The sequence below is a fragment of the Betta splendens genome, chromosome 19 (assembly GCF_900634795.4).
Source record: "Betta splendens chromosome 19, fBetSpl5.4, whole genome shotgun sequence".
NCBI classification, from domain to species: Eukaryota; Metazoa; Chordata; class Actinopteri; order Anabantiformes; family Osphronemidae; genus Betta; species Betta splendens.
In genome coordinates this window covers 12,898,093-12,914,560 of record NC_040898.2, presented here as the reverse complement: position 1 = coordinate 12,914,560, position 16,468 = coordinate 12,898,093, and the positions used below count along the sequence as shown (strand labels likewise).

Genomic DNA, 16,468 nt, shown 5'->3' with positions numbered 1-16,468 from the left:
TTACTGGAAATGCTTTTATATTTTTATAAACATTATCATTATTATGGTATTTCGTTGTTTGCTACTAGGAAAGTTACCGTGACCGTACGATAAACAAGTTTATGTCTCATTTTAGAATGAGAACTTACTGCTGAAGTTTTTAAGAACCACTTAATTAGGAATTATTTAGTGAAAAAATATAAACAGACATTAATGTCTACCTTATACTACCAAAAATAATTAACCTAAATCTTAGATATATATAGGAAATAATGCGTCTTCATTACATTTATTTCAGTGGATGTTGCAGGCAGACTGTTCTCCTCAGCATTCATTAATTGATGTTTTAGATCCTAAAGAACCTCGTGTTTTATAATTATAACGTGTTCACTGTTTCACCCTGCACTTAAGCAGTGTTTGTAAATCTCTGTGTTCTTCTCTGTGTATCATGCACAGCTCCTGACACATCTTTTAATCCTCGACTAGTGAGCTGTGTGGCGTGTGTGCTAATCCTTTCTGTGAGGTAAAAGTATTAAATTAACACTGATGCCAGTAGGTTAATTGGACGCACTGTGCACTGTTTGTACACAGTATATGAGGAATTAAAGGGTTTGATGGCTTTTTCCCACACAAGCCGCCAGTGAAACACTCATGGGATTTTGCTCTGACCTGTGTGTGCTGCGTAGCGCCCTGCTTCCTGTTAGTGGCCGTGGTGGTTGTGATGTCACTGATGGAGGGGGCGGAGTCGGAGCGGTTGCCTCCGGCCGCGGCGCTGGACTGCGGGGTGATGGAGGAGGACGGCATGTCGCCGACCAGCCGCGCGCTGCCCTCCACTCTGATGTGCGGGTGGCCCTCGGCGGCCATGTTGAGGATTCGGAGGTTGTTGTAGTAGAGGCCGGACAGCTGGCCCTGGAACATGCCCGCGCTGCGCTCGCCGCCGCCCACGCGCACCGTCGTCTGGCTGTTGAAGATGGTCAGCTGGCGACCTACGCGCACACAAACACGCGCGCCATAGACACACAGGCGCACCAGGAGGAAAGGTAGACAGACACACGCAAATACAACCACACACACATACATACCAGTGGTCACATACGTGCACACACACGAGAGTGTCTGAGAATTACACAATCCACCACCCCCAAACCATGGTGAGAGGATGGGACAGATTAAGCATGGCAGAGCGAGTCGAAGCCGTGGAAAAAAACGTGGAGAGGGCTGAGACTGGGAGAGATAAGAGCGAGAACAGGAAGCAGAAGAGGGCTGGGAGGGGGGGAGGGGGGGAGGAGGGGGGAGCGAGGAGCCCGAGAAAGATGAAGAGGCAAAGAACAGAAGGAGGAGGAAGAGGCAGCAGATGAGAGGAGTCAGAGGGCCCGGAGAAGACGGGGCTGACAGATGGTTGCTATGGTGATGGCTGTGCTGCACGACATTGTATTTGAAGGAGCAACAGACAGGCAGACAGAGAGACAGATCTAGAGAAGTGTTGTAACAGCCCTATGAAGCATGCACAGGTTATAAGCTCTAGCACTGCTCACTGTTAAAGGGACTAGAGGCTAATTTAAGGAACTGCTGAAGTTTAGGAGGAAAACTTTTACATTACTCTATTAGTCACTTCAAATTTACATAATTCTTACATGTCACAATACTTTGCATATACTTTAATTTGATTACAACAATTTTTCAAGGTATAATCTTTAGTAAATGCTTTATTGTTTACAATTTGATAATAAACAAAATTATTTACCAGTCTTAATAAAGCATCTTTTATCAGTACTTCTTTACTATTTTCTGATTTATTCACATTTAAATCTCTCCATCGTCCCTTTAACCTGATATTATCAGATACACACTAACAAGATACGTTCACAGGCACTACAGTTTACACAGTATTACACACTACAGCTGCCCAACTTTTAAATACTTAGTTATGGATTTAGATTTTTAGATGTTAGTTGATGGTGCACAATATAGTAAATTCAACTGACTTCAAATTGTAATTTTTAAGCTGAAAGTTTTAAGGAATTTTAATCAGGGTTTTTACCTTTGTCGAGTAGCCAATCGTCAACTACTCGACCGAGCCGATAGGGGATTCGCTGTCTGGCGATGGCCAGGCGCTCGTTATCAATGTTGCCTTTAATTTAGAGATGAAAACACAGTAGTAATTACGCACATCCAAACGTGGTACAGGAGCTGGATACAAAAAGAACAGCAATGAAAAGAAAGTAATGGTCTGCTCATCGTTGGCATGTCACTGCGTTAAGGTAAGCTTGGCGTGCTGAGAGGAGAGGAGCTGAATTCACCCTGTTTCCAGTGAGCGGACTCTTACTCTCTGTTCATTGGGTTTAATTTAAAGAGACATTTCAGCGGTTAACATCTGCAAGAGCACAGGGAAATAATGTTACAGCTGCCACATACTGTCTATATGCCTGACTGAGTTTAGAGTTACATACAGGAAGAACCCCTACACACACCTTAACACAACTAGCATTTAGCATTTTAGCTGTCAGCTGCCTCAGCCTGAACCTGGCCGTGTTAATATTACAACTTTAAATATAAAAAAACAACAAATGTGAAAAAAGAGACTACGTTCAACAAAATACACTTTTTTTCTTTTTCTTATTTTTTTTCTCTCTAGTTAAAACATTTAACTCAAAATACTGTATGACAAGTTTTTAAATTATTGTTTGTCCAAAAATGCACCAACTGTTATTATTTTCTTTTATGGTGAGAAAAACAATTAAATATTTTCATAAATTACCTTTAACACTATTTAACAGGCCTAACATGTAACATATCTGACTAGTACAAGCTAATGTAATAACTGTCTCTTTTTATGGTTTAAAAACCTCATCTTTCATCAGATCACACATATTTCATTTCAAACACAGTAACATAAAACAAAGCTGCAATTAAATTCCTCATCTTCAGTGTTTTATTATAAACATTGATAGGAACACTGATGCGCTTCGTCAACCAGGAGGTGGGGTGATTTGGCCTAAGGTGCGGTCAGCTGGGCCCCAGGAGGGCCGTGCTGTGGCGTGGGATAGGGCTGGGGGGAGGGGCAGGGCCTACCTGATGGGTAGCGCTCTATGACGGGCAGGTCGTCCAGCTGAAGGGTGGCATTGCCTCCGCTACGGGTGAACCGCACTATGTGGTACTTCCCATCGTTCACAAACTTGGAGCTCTCCTCGATGTTGATGTCGTCGGTGCCAACATTGAACACTACTCTAATGTTGCCCATGTCCTGAGGAGGGGACGGACGGACACGGAGCGCGTGGTGAGCAGAGTTCAGTGTCAGCGTGCGAATGTGAGTGTGGCGTTTGCGCCGCTTACTATCTGCAGCTGGAGGTAGTCTCCCAGGCCAGACGCGCTGTCCACCCGGAGCAGGATGGCGTGTTTTTGCTGGGTGCTAAATCCGAGGGCCAGCCTGTCGGCCCTGGTGCTGGGCCGCTCATTAGGGGGCCACGTGTAAATCACCATGCCTCCATCACGGCCGAAGATATAAGTTGTCCCAGCTGGTGCACACAAATAAAAAATGTAATTCCCAGCGTGTCGATGCCGTAAACAGTGCTATCTATCTTCAGAGGCTCCATACTGCAGATGGTACCGCTGCCTATTTTTATCTAAATGTCTGATGCACAAGCCACATGTTGGGAAATAATAATAACGGTGTTAAAATGTCACAGTTGACTGGCTTTCAACATTCTGTTTGGTCCACCTACAGGCTGTATTTCTGAAATGACTTCAGCATGAGGTTGCCTGTGATAAGTGACTCATACAACAATCAACCCATACAATGTCTTGAGTCATTCGGCGCATGCGAAGCTATGTCGCATTTAGCGGAGAATGATTTATTGTCTATTGCTCGAAATGGTAAAGACGATAATGCTAAATGTCAGAATGAGAGAGACCAGATCGGGATAATAAAAGTAGACCTTGACCAGGTACATGTAGATTTCTACGGCGCTTCAGAACCAATAGTTAACAGTGCCCTCACGTGGCGGCTCTGATAAAACACACACATCCTCTCTCACGCTCACCATCATTGCACAGCGGCCCGGCGTACGAAGTCATGCTGCAGTCACAGGTGAATCCCTCCCACTGCTGCAAACAAACTCCCTGATTGGAGCAGGATTCTTCCTGGCATGTTGTGCTGGGACCTGCAGTGAGACACGAGTTGGGATGGAAGGGTGCACGCGTCAGAAAAAGACCAGCAGCCACACTTTATTTGATTTTGCATGGAGCCCAGTGTTTTTATAACCGTATGCACGTACAGCATGGCTATTTCTAGATGCTATTTTCTGTTAAACACCTTGCAGGTTGAAATGGCTGGGTAGCTTGTCGTAGTCAACGGCGTTGCGATTAATTGAGACTAAGGATTGTGGATAGGCTCCCATTCTTTATCTTTACACCAACAGAACATTGTCCATATAAAGTGAACTGAGATTAAGCTGAAGTCAGTGTTACAGAGTGCCAAGAGCCAGATGTTGACAGCATGCAGGTGGCGAGGCTAGATGAGTGGGTCAAGGACAGGAGGTAGAGTTAAACATAAGAGATCAGAATTATGTTTAAAGGCCTTTGTCTCAATACTCGTGTTCAGCGCTCTGTCACCGTTTACTCCCTGCCTCGTGTTAAATCTACACAGGAGGAGAATGTCAAAGGTGTCAAATCTGTTCTCCCCTGTTGCACTTCTAACACAAGGCGTGGAGGAAAGAGTGTGAAATTATTTATAAATGGAGTATTGAAGTAGGTTAGGAGTCAGTAGGAAGGGTTAGAAGGCATGCTGCTAGGCAACACGGGTGGTGGAGCTGTGGTCAACTCAAGTCAAGCTGTGGTGATGTTACTACTGTGATGGAGTCACTATGGTGGCTACGAGAGGACAGGTCACCTCTGACCTTTGACTCTGGATCGCTGGGATCCACACAACACTGGACACCACTGGGTAGTTGTAACACACGCATCCAGACGCGCCGCACGCACTCATTCGCTCGGACGCACTTCTCTCGCCCCCCACACACTTGTCTCACATGCTCACACAAAGCGATATACCTTGCAAGTCAGCTTTCATCAATGTAACTTTTGTCAGCCAAACAAAAAAGCAAACAAGCAAATTAAGTTAGATGGTTAGTCAATGCACACAGATGCCTGTGAACTGCTAGAGAGTGGAACAGAGAGAAAACACAATATGCAGAGAGGCTGAGGCGGGGATGAGAAGTAATTGAGAAAGAAATTACATCTAATAGACCAAAAGCTGGGTTAGTGGGTTATTCTAACAACAGAGCATGGTTTCTATGAGAACTGAAAGGAAAAAGCAGTAGAGATATGAGAGCTGGACACGTCCACTAGTGTGTTCTGTGACGCTTGCACCTCACCTTCACAGCCTCTCTCTACTTGTCCCATAGTTGCCAAGGCTTCAGCCAAAAGGTCAGGGAGCTTGCCATTTAGATCGACTGTTGCTAGGCAACCCTGGAAACCCTCACGGGAGTGGACCAGCTTGGGCAGGTCCCGGTACATCTCTTTGGAAACGCCCCCGATGTACAGGTCACCTGTCGATGAGCAATACAAAGAGCCCGTCACCAAACCAGCCTCCTCATCGCCAGCGTCCGCGCTGGATTCCCCCGCGTACCTTTCAGGTCAAGGTTTTTGGCACCCATGGTGGTCTGTGTGGTGACTTTGGTGTCGATCTTAACCGTGTGCAGATTGTTCGTGTCTCTGGATATGTGCACGTTGTGCCAGTGATTGTCGTTCAGCGGACTGTTAGAGTTGCCCTTGATCAGGTGTGCGCCGTTGCCCAGGTCGGAAATGTAATGTAGGTAGCTGGAGAGCGAACAAGGGAAACACACACGTGTGAAAGGACCAGCTAAACGTAAGTCACGGCTTATTTGAAATCTGTGCGTGATGTGCAGCTCACCCTTTAACCAGCTCAACCACTATGAAGTCATTGCCATCTCCCCTGTTGTACAGAATAAGGCCGTCAGCGGTGGTGGTCTTGAACTGCATGAAGAGGTGCATGGAGTAGTAGGCCTGCAGCGTGGGCAGCGTGACGAAGCTGGAGCGCGAGCGGAAGGTCACCGGGTCCGCCACGATGCTCTTGTAGCCGATGACGGCGTTGAGCTCGCAGTAGTCGATGTCGCCGTTCTTGCACAGGTCGATGTAGGGCATGCCGTTGAGCGTCAGGCCCTGGAGGTGGCCGATGAAGTTGGACGGCACGGCGGGCATGAAGCGCTTCTCCGTCACAATGCCCGTCTCCACGTTGTGGAACTCCAGCTGGGTGTGGTCACCCGCCATTTGACCTGGTGGCGGGGGGTAAACTTCAGCAGTGAGAGCTACAAAGAGTTGGGGCTCCACTGAACAGATCAAGACTAACATTTTAACACACAGTTAACAGGCTCCTACATAATTCATAATCAGAAACACGTCATATAAGTGATTATGTTCACTTACACCTACAGGTGTTCTCTAAGAAAGAAATAAAACTCTTATTGTTGATTTTAGGACATTAAATAGAAATAGGATCAACCAGTAATTTAGTCTAGAGTCTAGATGTGGTGAAAAGCTTTAAGCGAAGCGCTATGATTACCTTCAACAGGCTGCAGGTCATCCACGGTGAGTTTGAGGCCCTTGCCACGCCGGACTACCCTCACTGTGTGCCACTCATTATCATTGAGGCCTGAACCCGCAAAGATGGTCTCTGGGCCTTTACCTACACATAGCCCAGAGCACCATTAACAAATGCACAAACAGGCGGAGAGTTACAGAAGACAGAGATGTGAGGAGACAGAGACAGGAAGAGAGAACCAAGAGAAGAGCAGAGCAGAGCAGAGCAGAGCAGAGAGCCAGGCAGGTTGAATTCAAATTTAAGGATGGAGGGTGAGGAAATGGAGCAAAATAGAAGTGGGAGGGAGAAAGCATACATATCCTGGGGAGACAAACACCTCCGTGTAAACACATTCTCTCCACAGATAGACAGACAGGCCTCTTTGTAGCGATGCCAGTGAGACAGATGATGTGACACAGGCAGACAGAGTGATTTACATAAATTGATGCCACGGGTGCTTCAGATGGAGACTGTGAGTCACAACAGGCCCACGCTGAGACGACCCATCTGTGGACACGCCACATCATGATGACCACCTACCATCCACACAAGCACAGACAGCACGTTCACCCCCCGGCGCTCCCAAACTGGCCCTCAGTCCACTTGCCTCCGCATGTATGAAAAACATTAGCCTGTGCGTCTGCATGGTTTTCTCTATGCGGTCCAGTGGCGTGCAGTACTGCAACGGGCCTCATGGTGGCACTAGACGCACAGAGGAACGCCGGAGAGCTCTCCGAGGTGTTGATGTGCAGCAGAATGAAAGAAGCTGAGCTGTCCTTTCATGATGTCTCTCTCTCTCTCTCTCTGCCTATCTACCATCTCATACCTTCATATAGTTGACTGCACACGCTTGACAGATTGACTGTTCCCCAAACCTCAGTGTCCCCTTCCTCCGACTCTCTACAAGCACCCCACTAACCTTGAACACGACACCCACCACCTTCCAGCAGACATGCACTCGCTCCCCTTCCCCTTCACAGCCCCCGTCGGTCGAAGGAGCCCGAGCGAGACTACTTACAGTGAGAGAGACGTACAGGCAGAAGGACGTGCGAGTGTGATTAACTATGGGTCACTCAAAATGAAAATGGCAGAATAAATGTGTGTGTGTGTGTATTTTGAAAGCTCAGAGTGTGTTGCGTTCAGAGAGGACACAGGGTTCCCCTGAGGAGACTCAGCTGTGCTGTGGGCATGAGCATCTCATCCTGTTACCATGGATCACTGCCTAGCACCGAGCGAAGGGGGAACATGTGTGTGTTTCTGCATATGTAACGCACGCACTCAAAAGTGAGCAGACTTCTGTGACACCGAGGCACCGATCTGTGTCGACCTGGGAGCGGGCCGAGGCACACGGGCGCCGATTCCAGGTCAGCGCTGACCGGGAAATCAGCGGCAGTAGAAAACAAGGGAGGACGACTCGAAGAGAGACTGGAGGGAGATGCGAGTCAAATCGAATGACATAAACTAGTGGATGCTATAAAAGCAGATTAATAAAAGCAGGATGACAAGGAGTTCTTCATATTTCATTAGCTCCAAATAACAAATGGCTCCTCTGCCTCAAATCTTTCCAGTGTCGGGGCTTTTATGTGTCTGCTGAGTGGACTGATTTTAGTGGCTGTTAAAGAATTTTTTCTTTCTTTTCCCCTTGAATATCAGATTTATAATTTATTGTACGAACAGGATGTGCCAGAAAAGTGGCTGCCTACTGAAATGTTCATTGAGACAACCAGTCTAAAATTGGCCGAGAGACATACGGGATAGCAACAGCGCTGTGTGGCTAGCAGGGTTTCTATGGCAACTGCAGTCGTCCATTTCACCACCTCTTTGCCGTCACGGAGCATTCTTCTTCTTCCCCTCTCCCTCACTCACTCTATTACTTCCTCTATGGTCGTAATAGAGAGAAACTCCACGTGAGGGAATTAAACCCCATCAGGCTTTCGGCTCCGCTCGCAGCAGCATCAACCGGAACACACCCAGAAAATACACACAGACACACTAGCGCAGATGGGCAATGAATAGATTACAGAGAGCACAGGCACTCACTCACTCACTGGATGAAACACTATCCAAAAATCCCCCTTGTACAGTTTAGAGAGAAACAACAAGCAAACAAAAAAGCAACCAGATGTTGGGATGAAGGTGTAACAGAGAAACATGAAACAGCTTTTATCTCCGACTTAATTAGCCTGCAGCTCTGAGTTAGATTCATCCTCCAGCTACTCTCTCACGTTCAGCTCACACCTTTCGACACCTAATTTGTACCTGAGCATCGCACATCGAGATTTCACCCCCCCCCCCCCCGTTTCCCTTCTTTAACCCCCACTGTTGTCTCTTCCGTCTGTCCTTCTCTGCTAAAATGGCCGACCTGGAAAACCCTGGTCCTCAGCAAAAATCACACCACTCCCGCGGTGTGGCTGAGCACGCGGACGCGAACACATATGTGCACCCCCCCACCCCACCCCCACTCATACACACACGCACACATACGTATATGCACACAGACATATGTGTCTTAAATGGGGGGATTTTGATCAGATGGGTTGGAGAGATGTGAATATGAAGGAGTTGCACACCCACACTCAGGAGGAAGGAGGAGGGATTAGGTGAGATGGAGGAACACTTACTGGCTGTACAGTTTATCCTGATACAGTCTGGAGGGAGAGCAGAGCAGAGGGTTAATGCTGCACACATACACATATTCTCCACGCCGTGGGGACGCGCACATCGACACACTTTGCACGCATATATATTTTTACGTACATATATAAATATATATGCGCATCTACTGTATAAATATGTAAACAGCACATGCCCTGCTGAGGAAACACACACTCTTCTATAGCGAGGGAACTCAAGCTGGACTGTGTATTTTCTTGCAGCTTCAATAGGAAACGAGTGAAGACTGAGATTGGAAACTTGTTTGGCGCTTCCTGAAACGTAGCTGTCGAAGAGCGTGGTGTGTCACAGCATGAGCAGCGTGCTCGCCGGCCGCTCTGGCCTGAGCGACAGCTCCAGTCGCCAATCAATAGCGACGGGAGACTGAGATGGGTCGTCTGTGCCAGTTCGTCTGCGGACACCAGACGCATCCCATAATTTTCGTCGCCCATCCAGAGCCCAAATCTCCGCGAGTGATCGGAAGATTCAGCCCCTGAGCTGTTGTTACCCATGATGCCTTTGTGTGTCGCGTGGCGTCAACCACAGGAACGACGTGGCTGCAGACAACCAGAGACCAACACATGCACCCCTCCGTCACCTTATGTGTGTTATTGTGCAGATGCACTTTGAAAGAGTGGATGTCTTTACCTCGGGAAACCAAGTGTGTGGAATGTGCTTTTACTGCAGTTATGTGTGGCGTTTACGCTCTGTGTGCAGCTTGTGGGTCGTTGTGTTGATTGTCGAGGATGATGGGGATGCAGAGGTCCACTGGGAGTGAGCAGAGAATGCAGCTTGAGGCTTGACCCTCTGTTCAATGCACAACACACACAAAAATCCCACTAACCCGTCGTCTGTCTAAGCGCGTGCGCGCTCGTCTGTGTGCATTCAAAGATAAGCTGGATGCAGCTCGCACCGTGAAATCAATTGAAATGCTAACAAGGTTCTGCTAAAGCCTGTGAAACCATGTCTGAATATTTTAAACATAAACAGCAGAATAATCTGGAAGATTATCAGAATAGGAATGAATGCGTGTTATTATTATTCAGCGCTTAAGAAATGGCCGTGAAGGCGGTTCCCCTGACACATAATTAAAGTGGTGTTTACATGCGTGTACCTAGGTTGACAGTCAGTCGGACGCGGCCCCCATCCAGCTCCAGACGCAGGGTGTCTGCGGAGTTGCGGGATGTGGTTGCCATGAGAACGCCATAGGCCCGCTGGGAGCGGAAGCGCAGGGAGACGTCCTCCGCCTCGGTGTGCATCGCCACAGGCAGCTGCACCTTCATGAACTTGCTGCCGTCGTACGACAGGATGGTCGCATCTGCACGCGGGAGGGAGACAGACGGACGGACGGACAGACAGGCGAGGAATGAAACGTTGAGGAAAGGCAGCGGAGACATGATTGATGTGGAGAAAACGCACGCAGTGGGAGGAGACAAAGGCGATGTGACGTTGAGTGAGCCGGATTTAAACTTGACAGGAATGTTTCCGCCGCGCTGCGCTCCGGCGCTCGGCTGCCGCGTCATGCTGGATCTCGGAACCTGCCTCCTCTAAAATTATCCCATCACTTCCCACCCTTAATTCATCATCACTCCCTCCACCTTACAAAAGAGGGTGTAAAAATAGCCCCTGCCGCTTGGCTGGCTCTATTATCAGAATCAGAATGCATGGCGGTGAGTGTGTTAGCCGCCGTCTCTGACATCCCAGACCCTTGAGTCATAATGTAACAAGCCCAGGTGATCCCGCTTTAATGTCTTTTGCATACTCATTTACATATTTATAATCTTCTCTCCCCGCTACCTGCTGAGGCCAATCCCTGACTGCTAAACTGTTTACCTCCGAGGACCCTGTTTTTTATTGGCCAATTACATACACAGCTAAACACACTCTCCACGTCGCCTGTGCCTCCTTCTTCTCCTTCTATCTCCGCACTCCATTCCCTCATCTGCTTTCGCTCCCCGTTTCCGTGGGAGACGAAAAAAAAAACAAGAGAACAGGAAGAGAGGGAGACCTCATGAATACCGATGAGCTGAGGAGGGAAGGAGATGGATGGTGTGTGTGTGTGTGTGTGTGTGCGTGCGCGCGCATGTCAGAATAAGTGAGTGAATTTAAGTGTGAACAGAGGAGGGTTTAGTAAAGTGAAGGCAGGGGGAGAGAAAATAGGGACAGAGCGAGGCCGAGGAGGGAGGGGGGAACCGGAGAAGAGCTCTTGGCTAAAATGCAAATGAACCCTCATTAATTTGACGGGAAAAGAAGGTGGTTGGCCTGCGATATCACAGATAACACAACTAGGAGCCCCCCCCCCCCTCCTGAACACACATGTGCACACATTCCGTGATGAGGGAGACAGCTGACTAAATTTTCCTCACCACAGCACCTGACTCATTGCAGGCGAGCGGAGGTGGGAGGGCGGCGAGGACGGAGCCGGGCGTCCGCGCTGCGGCGCGCGCTCCCCGCGTGCGTCGTGACAGACGTCATGCTTCATACGCTGCTGATGAAAATATAAAAACCGCTCCGCCGTCGCTCCCCTGCCCCGCTGGGTGCAATCCTACGTGTGACCAGTGGCTCCTTCTAGAGACATGAATCTTTAGAAAACGGGTCACAATCGTATGGTGTCATTTTTCAAGAAGTCTAAGCAAATTATGGTCACAGCAGGAAGGACACTGCTGCTTGAAGAAGGTCTTATTGAACACGGATGAGTATTTATAGAAGCAGGAACATGGGATTGTTCTCGCAGCAAACGAAGGGACCCACTGTAATAGTGTGAAAAGTGACACTTCTTATTGTTACTCGCATCTATTTACGCTCCGTGCGGCGGGTGATTTTCTAATCCGCGGCGTAAAACCCGACAGAACCGCTGCATTCGTGTGCAGGTGGCAGACGCAGATGATGAGAATTACCCCCGTGGCATGTTGTGATATGTCACAGCTTGCGCTTAATGCAGAGAACGAGCACCGTGGGCGCTCCGACGCGTTGCCGTTCACTGCAGCGCTACTTGCCTTGTTAAATCTGGAGTTTAATTTGAATTTTGACATGTCATGCCATCGGTTTGACTGAAACATCATTGTTGGGAGCTACATGTGAATTATTATTAATAGTCCAAGCAGGTCTTGTAATTATATACCAGGAGGTTTGTGTTAGGACCGAAGAGATTTGAAATCAAGATGAGCTCTCATGCAATTTCTAACGCAGCCTATTTGTATTCGTCAGGAAACGGCTTCCTCTAAGAACCAGTATAGCATAAAAATTTAAACCGCGTTAAGGGACGTGTAAATGTGTGATTGAAATTTGCCTCTGCTCTGAACAAAAACATAAAAAATTAAGTCCGAGCGTTGCGGCCATCCGTGTTCATTAGAGAGGAGATGGAGGGAACAAAGGAGAGAGTGAACGAATGAGGGATGTATGAAAGGGAGGGAGAAACTGCAGGTATGAGGCGTAAACATGGCCAATCACTCCCTCCATCTGCTTCTCCATCTGTGCTTCCTTTAATCCACTGAACCACCAGTTAGTGACCCCTCAGTGCACACGGAGTGAGGAAGACACAGGGAGGAAGGCTGTGCTATGACAAAGAGGGAGGGAGGGAGGCATCGCTGTGATGAACACACACTGGTGTCCCTCCAAAATAAAGCGCTTGCACATCAACGTTGTTGGGAAAGCGTGTGTGTGTGCGTGTGTGTGTGTGTGTGTGTGTGTGTGTGTGTGCGCGTGTGTGTGTGCGTGTGTTTATATCTGCTGTTAGATGATAGTACAATCATCACCTGAGACGCGTCAGCAGTTGTGGCACAAACAGCATTCCTTTTCTTCTCCTTGTCTGACTCCATCTCGCCTCTTTCAGCGGCCCGCTATCGGTCCCTCTGCCAATCTCGCCTGCTTTCCATTCCTCTCCGGGCCTGAATTCATACCTGCTCTCATAACTCTCCCCCTCTGACGGCTCCTGCTCCTGTCTCCCATCCCTCCTCATCTCCTCACCTGCTGTCACGCGGTGGTTCCAGCCCGGTGCTTCTATCCTCCTTTGTCACATCTCCTGCTCCGCGCATGCTGCACATTTCCTCTCCCATTGATTCCCAGTCTCTGTATCTACAGCGGCCCAACAGTCCCGTCTGCAGCTCTGCTTCCTCCCACCTCCTCCCTTCCACCTCTCCTCTCCTCTCCCTGCATCAATCTCACTGTTCTCACCTCCGTCCAGAAGATGTGTGATTTTGAATTAAGACAAAGCCAACGGCGAAGAACCTGCATTGTTTTTATTTTTTCCTGCTTCGCAAGCAGCTGCAGAGTCTTCTGCCGTAGCTCCGCGTGTTCGTCTCCGTGCGACGAAGAGGGTAAAACCTGCTCCTCTGCTTCTTCATTTGCCAAACAGTTTTGTCACATTTTTATCTGCCATAAATCTTTATGAGGGTCCCTTTTTAGTACCATCAAACAGATGTAGTCTTTTAGGATGGGCATTTTAAAGCAAAGAAAGCCTCACTTAAAGACATAATGAATATAAAATTTATCACTCATATAACTGATGGATATAATATATTTTCAGTGGCTGACGGAGCTTTTTGTGGATTTAAAACTTCAGACGCTCCACCACACATCATCTGCCTTCTGTCACGCATCCCTTTGGCATTAGTCAGTGTTCTCAAGCCAAAAAAGCAGACGGCCAAGTTGTGACAGTATTGTTAATCGTGACATATAATTAATTTTCCACCCAACATTGCTGTTTGTTGCGTATAAATAACCATCTTACTCATGGCACCCGTGAACGTGCGACTCCTGCGTTTTGCGCCAGTCGTTGCACAAGCTGCTAAACCTCGGACTCACGTGCCGCCGCCCGCTCTGACCTCACCTCTCTCGCAGGAGCGTCCCAGGAAGCCGGTGCCGGAGCAGTCGCACACGTAGCGATTCCACCCCTCCCTGCAGACGCCGTTGTGCTGGCAGGGGTTGGACAGGCACTGTTTGGGGGGCTCTTTGGAGCAGGAGGGCTTCACCCCCACCGCTCTCTGGGCCTCGGCCAGCCGCCGGATGTCTTTGCTCTGCCCGTCGATGAACAGGTCCCGGACGCAGCCCACGTAACCGTAGTTCAGCAGAGCGGTCCACACCTGAGGAGGCGGTGGGGAGAAATTAACATGTGACGTCAACAAGCGTCAGCTTTATGAAAGTGTGGGGGAAGACGCAAACCTCTGTAGGGAAGATGAGTCCAGCTCGGTCTTCAGGCAGTCCTCCGAGGTACAAGGTGTCGTCCAGATCCAGGATCTCGCTGTCTCCTGGAGCCGTGTACGCCGTTCTTTCGCTGCTCACAGAGATGGTTCCTGGATGTGTGTAGAGGCGCACACAGAAAAGGAAAAACTTCAGTGCAGTAATTATTATGACCTTTTATTATGAACAACCTCATCGCAATCATCCCTGTCATCACCACCGTCACCGTCATCCTCCTTGCCCCTCTCTTTGTCCTTCCTCATCATCATCATCGCCACCGCTCACTCTTGTAATCCGAAGCAAATCCAAATCTACACAGGCTCTATTAGTCAGTCGCGCTAGCTGAAAAGTGCTATCTCCAACGTTTTGTCACCAATAAATCACTAATATGTTTATTTTTAGACGTTGGGTACAGTTAAAGTAGACAAACTACACTCCCCACTGGGAAGATTGGCAGCCTCCTCTGTACTGTCATCAACACAGAAGTGCGGGGCTGAAAAGCCTAAAAATGTGGCCGTGTATGGGTCCAGTCATCTGAACTTGGACAAAACACGGACGAGACAATGTGTGACGTTAAGGAGATGAAAGGAATCGTTTTTCTACAATGTAGCAGAGTGGTACCAGATGAGACAAAGGGCCACCGGTTGTTTTAATTATGCCAACACAATTTTAATAATTGTGCCAACACTTCACAATCAGTTTGACAGTGCTTTGATGAGTTAAAATAGTCAATATAGTCAGATCCAGTAAGCCCTGGATAAATTATATGTGGCCAGCAGGCAGCTAAATGGCCTCGCTAGTGGGGATGTTGTCCAGTTATTATCCCTTTTTATTCTTTACTCTTTACTGTTATTTCTCCTTTTCATCAGCCTCTGAGCTCAGGTTGAGAGCTGAGTGTACCTGAGCGACCATCCCTCTGGAAGTCCACGTGGTGCCATTCTCCGTCGTTGACCTTTTTGCTGACAGCCTTGGTCTTTGTGGTTCCCGAGCCCATGTCAAGCAGTAAATACAAATGCCCATCCAGCATCTCAATGGCGAAGAAATCCACCTGTGAGTAAAAGAGGCTCGGCATCAGTATTCTGTGAAAAGCATGGGCATCGACGACTGGTCATAAATATGCAAATTATAGCTGCAAGCTACAATGAAGTAATTGGGCTCCAGTCTCCAATCACTTTCTTGTGCAATGTCAATTTTAGTGCAGATTAGTTGACCTATTCTTCCTTTTGAACTGTGTTCACCTGAAGAGATGAGCATAATTTCTGTTAACCACCTCAGATAATAAGTGAGATGTTAGGAGAGGCGTAGACAGTCTGACATATGATTGGTCCGGACTGAAAAATCCCAGCAGTTTCATTAATCAGACGGCTATTTAATTTTCTACATGCATTCATGATCCTCTGGATGATTTTGGTGGCCTAACGACTTTTAACACAATTTTCTGGGTCCAGTAAATTGCAGCTAATTTCCTGGAAATTAAAAAAAAAACATAAATCATATGTTACCAGTAAAGTTGTACACATAATGTGCTGACCCCGTTAATTAATTAATTAAGTTGTTGTTTAGATTTAATGAGTTTGAAAAAATATGTATGTAAATCTAAACGCGTAGGATTTTAGTGTTTTATTTTGAAAGGGTACAGAATGGCAGCTGAAGATCATCTAGGAAATGGATTGTGTTTTCACCTTGACTGTGGGTGGCGTGCGCGGGTCCTTGCGTTGCTGCTGTCTGGGTTTGCCGTGGCTGAACAGCATCAGCCCGTTGGGCTCCGTGGTCCGAAAGTCGAAGGAGATGGATCCGGCCTTCTTCGCCGTCCACTTGCTGAGCGACACGTAAGACTCGGGCGTGTCGAAGGTCACGGGGTCCAGCGTGGCCACGCTCTCGCACTTAAAGGAGACCACGCCGCTCACCTGGGGCGGGCGGAAGAAAGACACATGTGAGAGATGAAAGGAGTTGTTCAACTCAGCTTCGTCGGGAGGAAAATGACTCCTTTGTAGTTTGGGTCTGTAAGAAATGCAGCAGCTTCCAGCTGTGAACTGACTAAAAGACAAAAGCTGGTGGTTA

General features: G+C 48.0%; 1 protein-coding gene and 1 long non-coding RNA gene across 21 annotated transcripts in view; one reads left to right on the top strand and one right to left on the bottom strand.

Annotated features, from left to right (window-relative positions):
- Positions 1-16,468, bottom strand: part of nrxn1a (neurexin 1a) — a 57,457-nt gene that overhangs the window by 7,496 nt on the left and 33,493 nt on the right. For 6 of the 19 annotated variants that reach the window (XM_055504610.1, XM_055504608.1, XM_055504612.1 and 3 more), the window contains 16 exons: positions 16,090-16,314; positions 15,308-15,455; positions 14,390-14,520; positions 14,058-14,310; positions 10,344-10,547; positions 9,199-9,225; positions 6,560-6,682; positions 5,891-6,272; positions 5,606-5,796; positions 5,352-5,525; positions 5,029-5,055; positions 4,020-4,139; positions 3,313-3,494; positions 3,052-3,223; positions 2,021-2,110; positions 649-965 (listed from right to left, as the gene is read on the bottom strand). In XM_055504610.1, the coding sequence (XP_055360585.1) occupies positions 649-965; positions 2,021-2,110; positions 3,052-3,223; positions 3,313-3,494; positions 4,020-4,139; positions 5,029-5,055; positions 5,352-5,525; positions 5,606-5,796; positions 5,891-6,272; positions 6,560-6,682; positions 9,199-9,225; positions 10,344-10,547; positions 14,058-14,310; positions 14,390-14,520; positions 15,308-15,455; positions 16,090-16,314 (2,766 nt within the window). The remainder of the gene's footprint in view (positions 1-648; positions 966-2,020; positions 2,111-3,051; positions 3,224-3,312; positions 3,495-4,019; positions 4,140-5,028; positions 5,056-5,351; positions 5,526-5,605; positions 5,797-5,890; positions 6,273-6,559; positions 6,683-9,198; positions 9,226-10,343; positions 10,548-14,057; positions 14,311-14,389; positions 14,521-15,307; positions 15,456-16,089; positions 16,315-16,468) is intronic. The other 13 variants (XM_029133484.3, XM_055504619.1, XM_029133481.3 and 10 more) reach the window with 6 other exon arrangements.
- LOC114845460 (uncharacterized) overlaps positions 1-16,468 on the top strand; it is a 47,390-nt gene that overhangs the window by 18,221 nt on the left and 12,701 nt on the right. For both annotated transcript variants that reach the window (XR_008693287.1, XR_003783891.3), the window contains exon 3: positions 15,277-15,457. This is a non-coding gene — a long non-coding RNA (uncharacterized LOC114845460). The remainder of the gene's footprint in view (positions 1-15,276; positions 15,458-16,468) is intronic.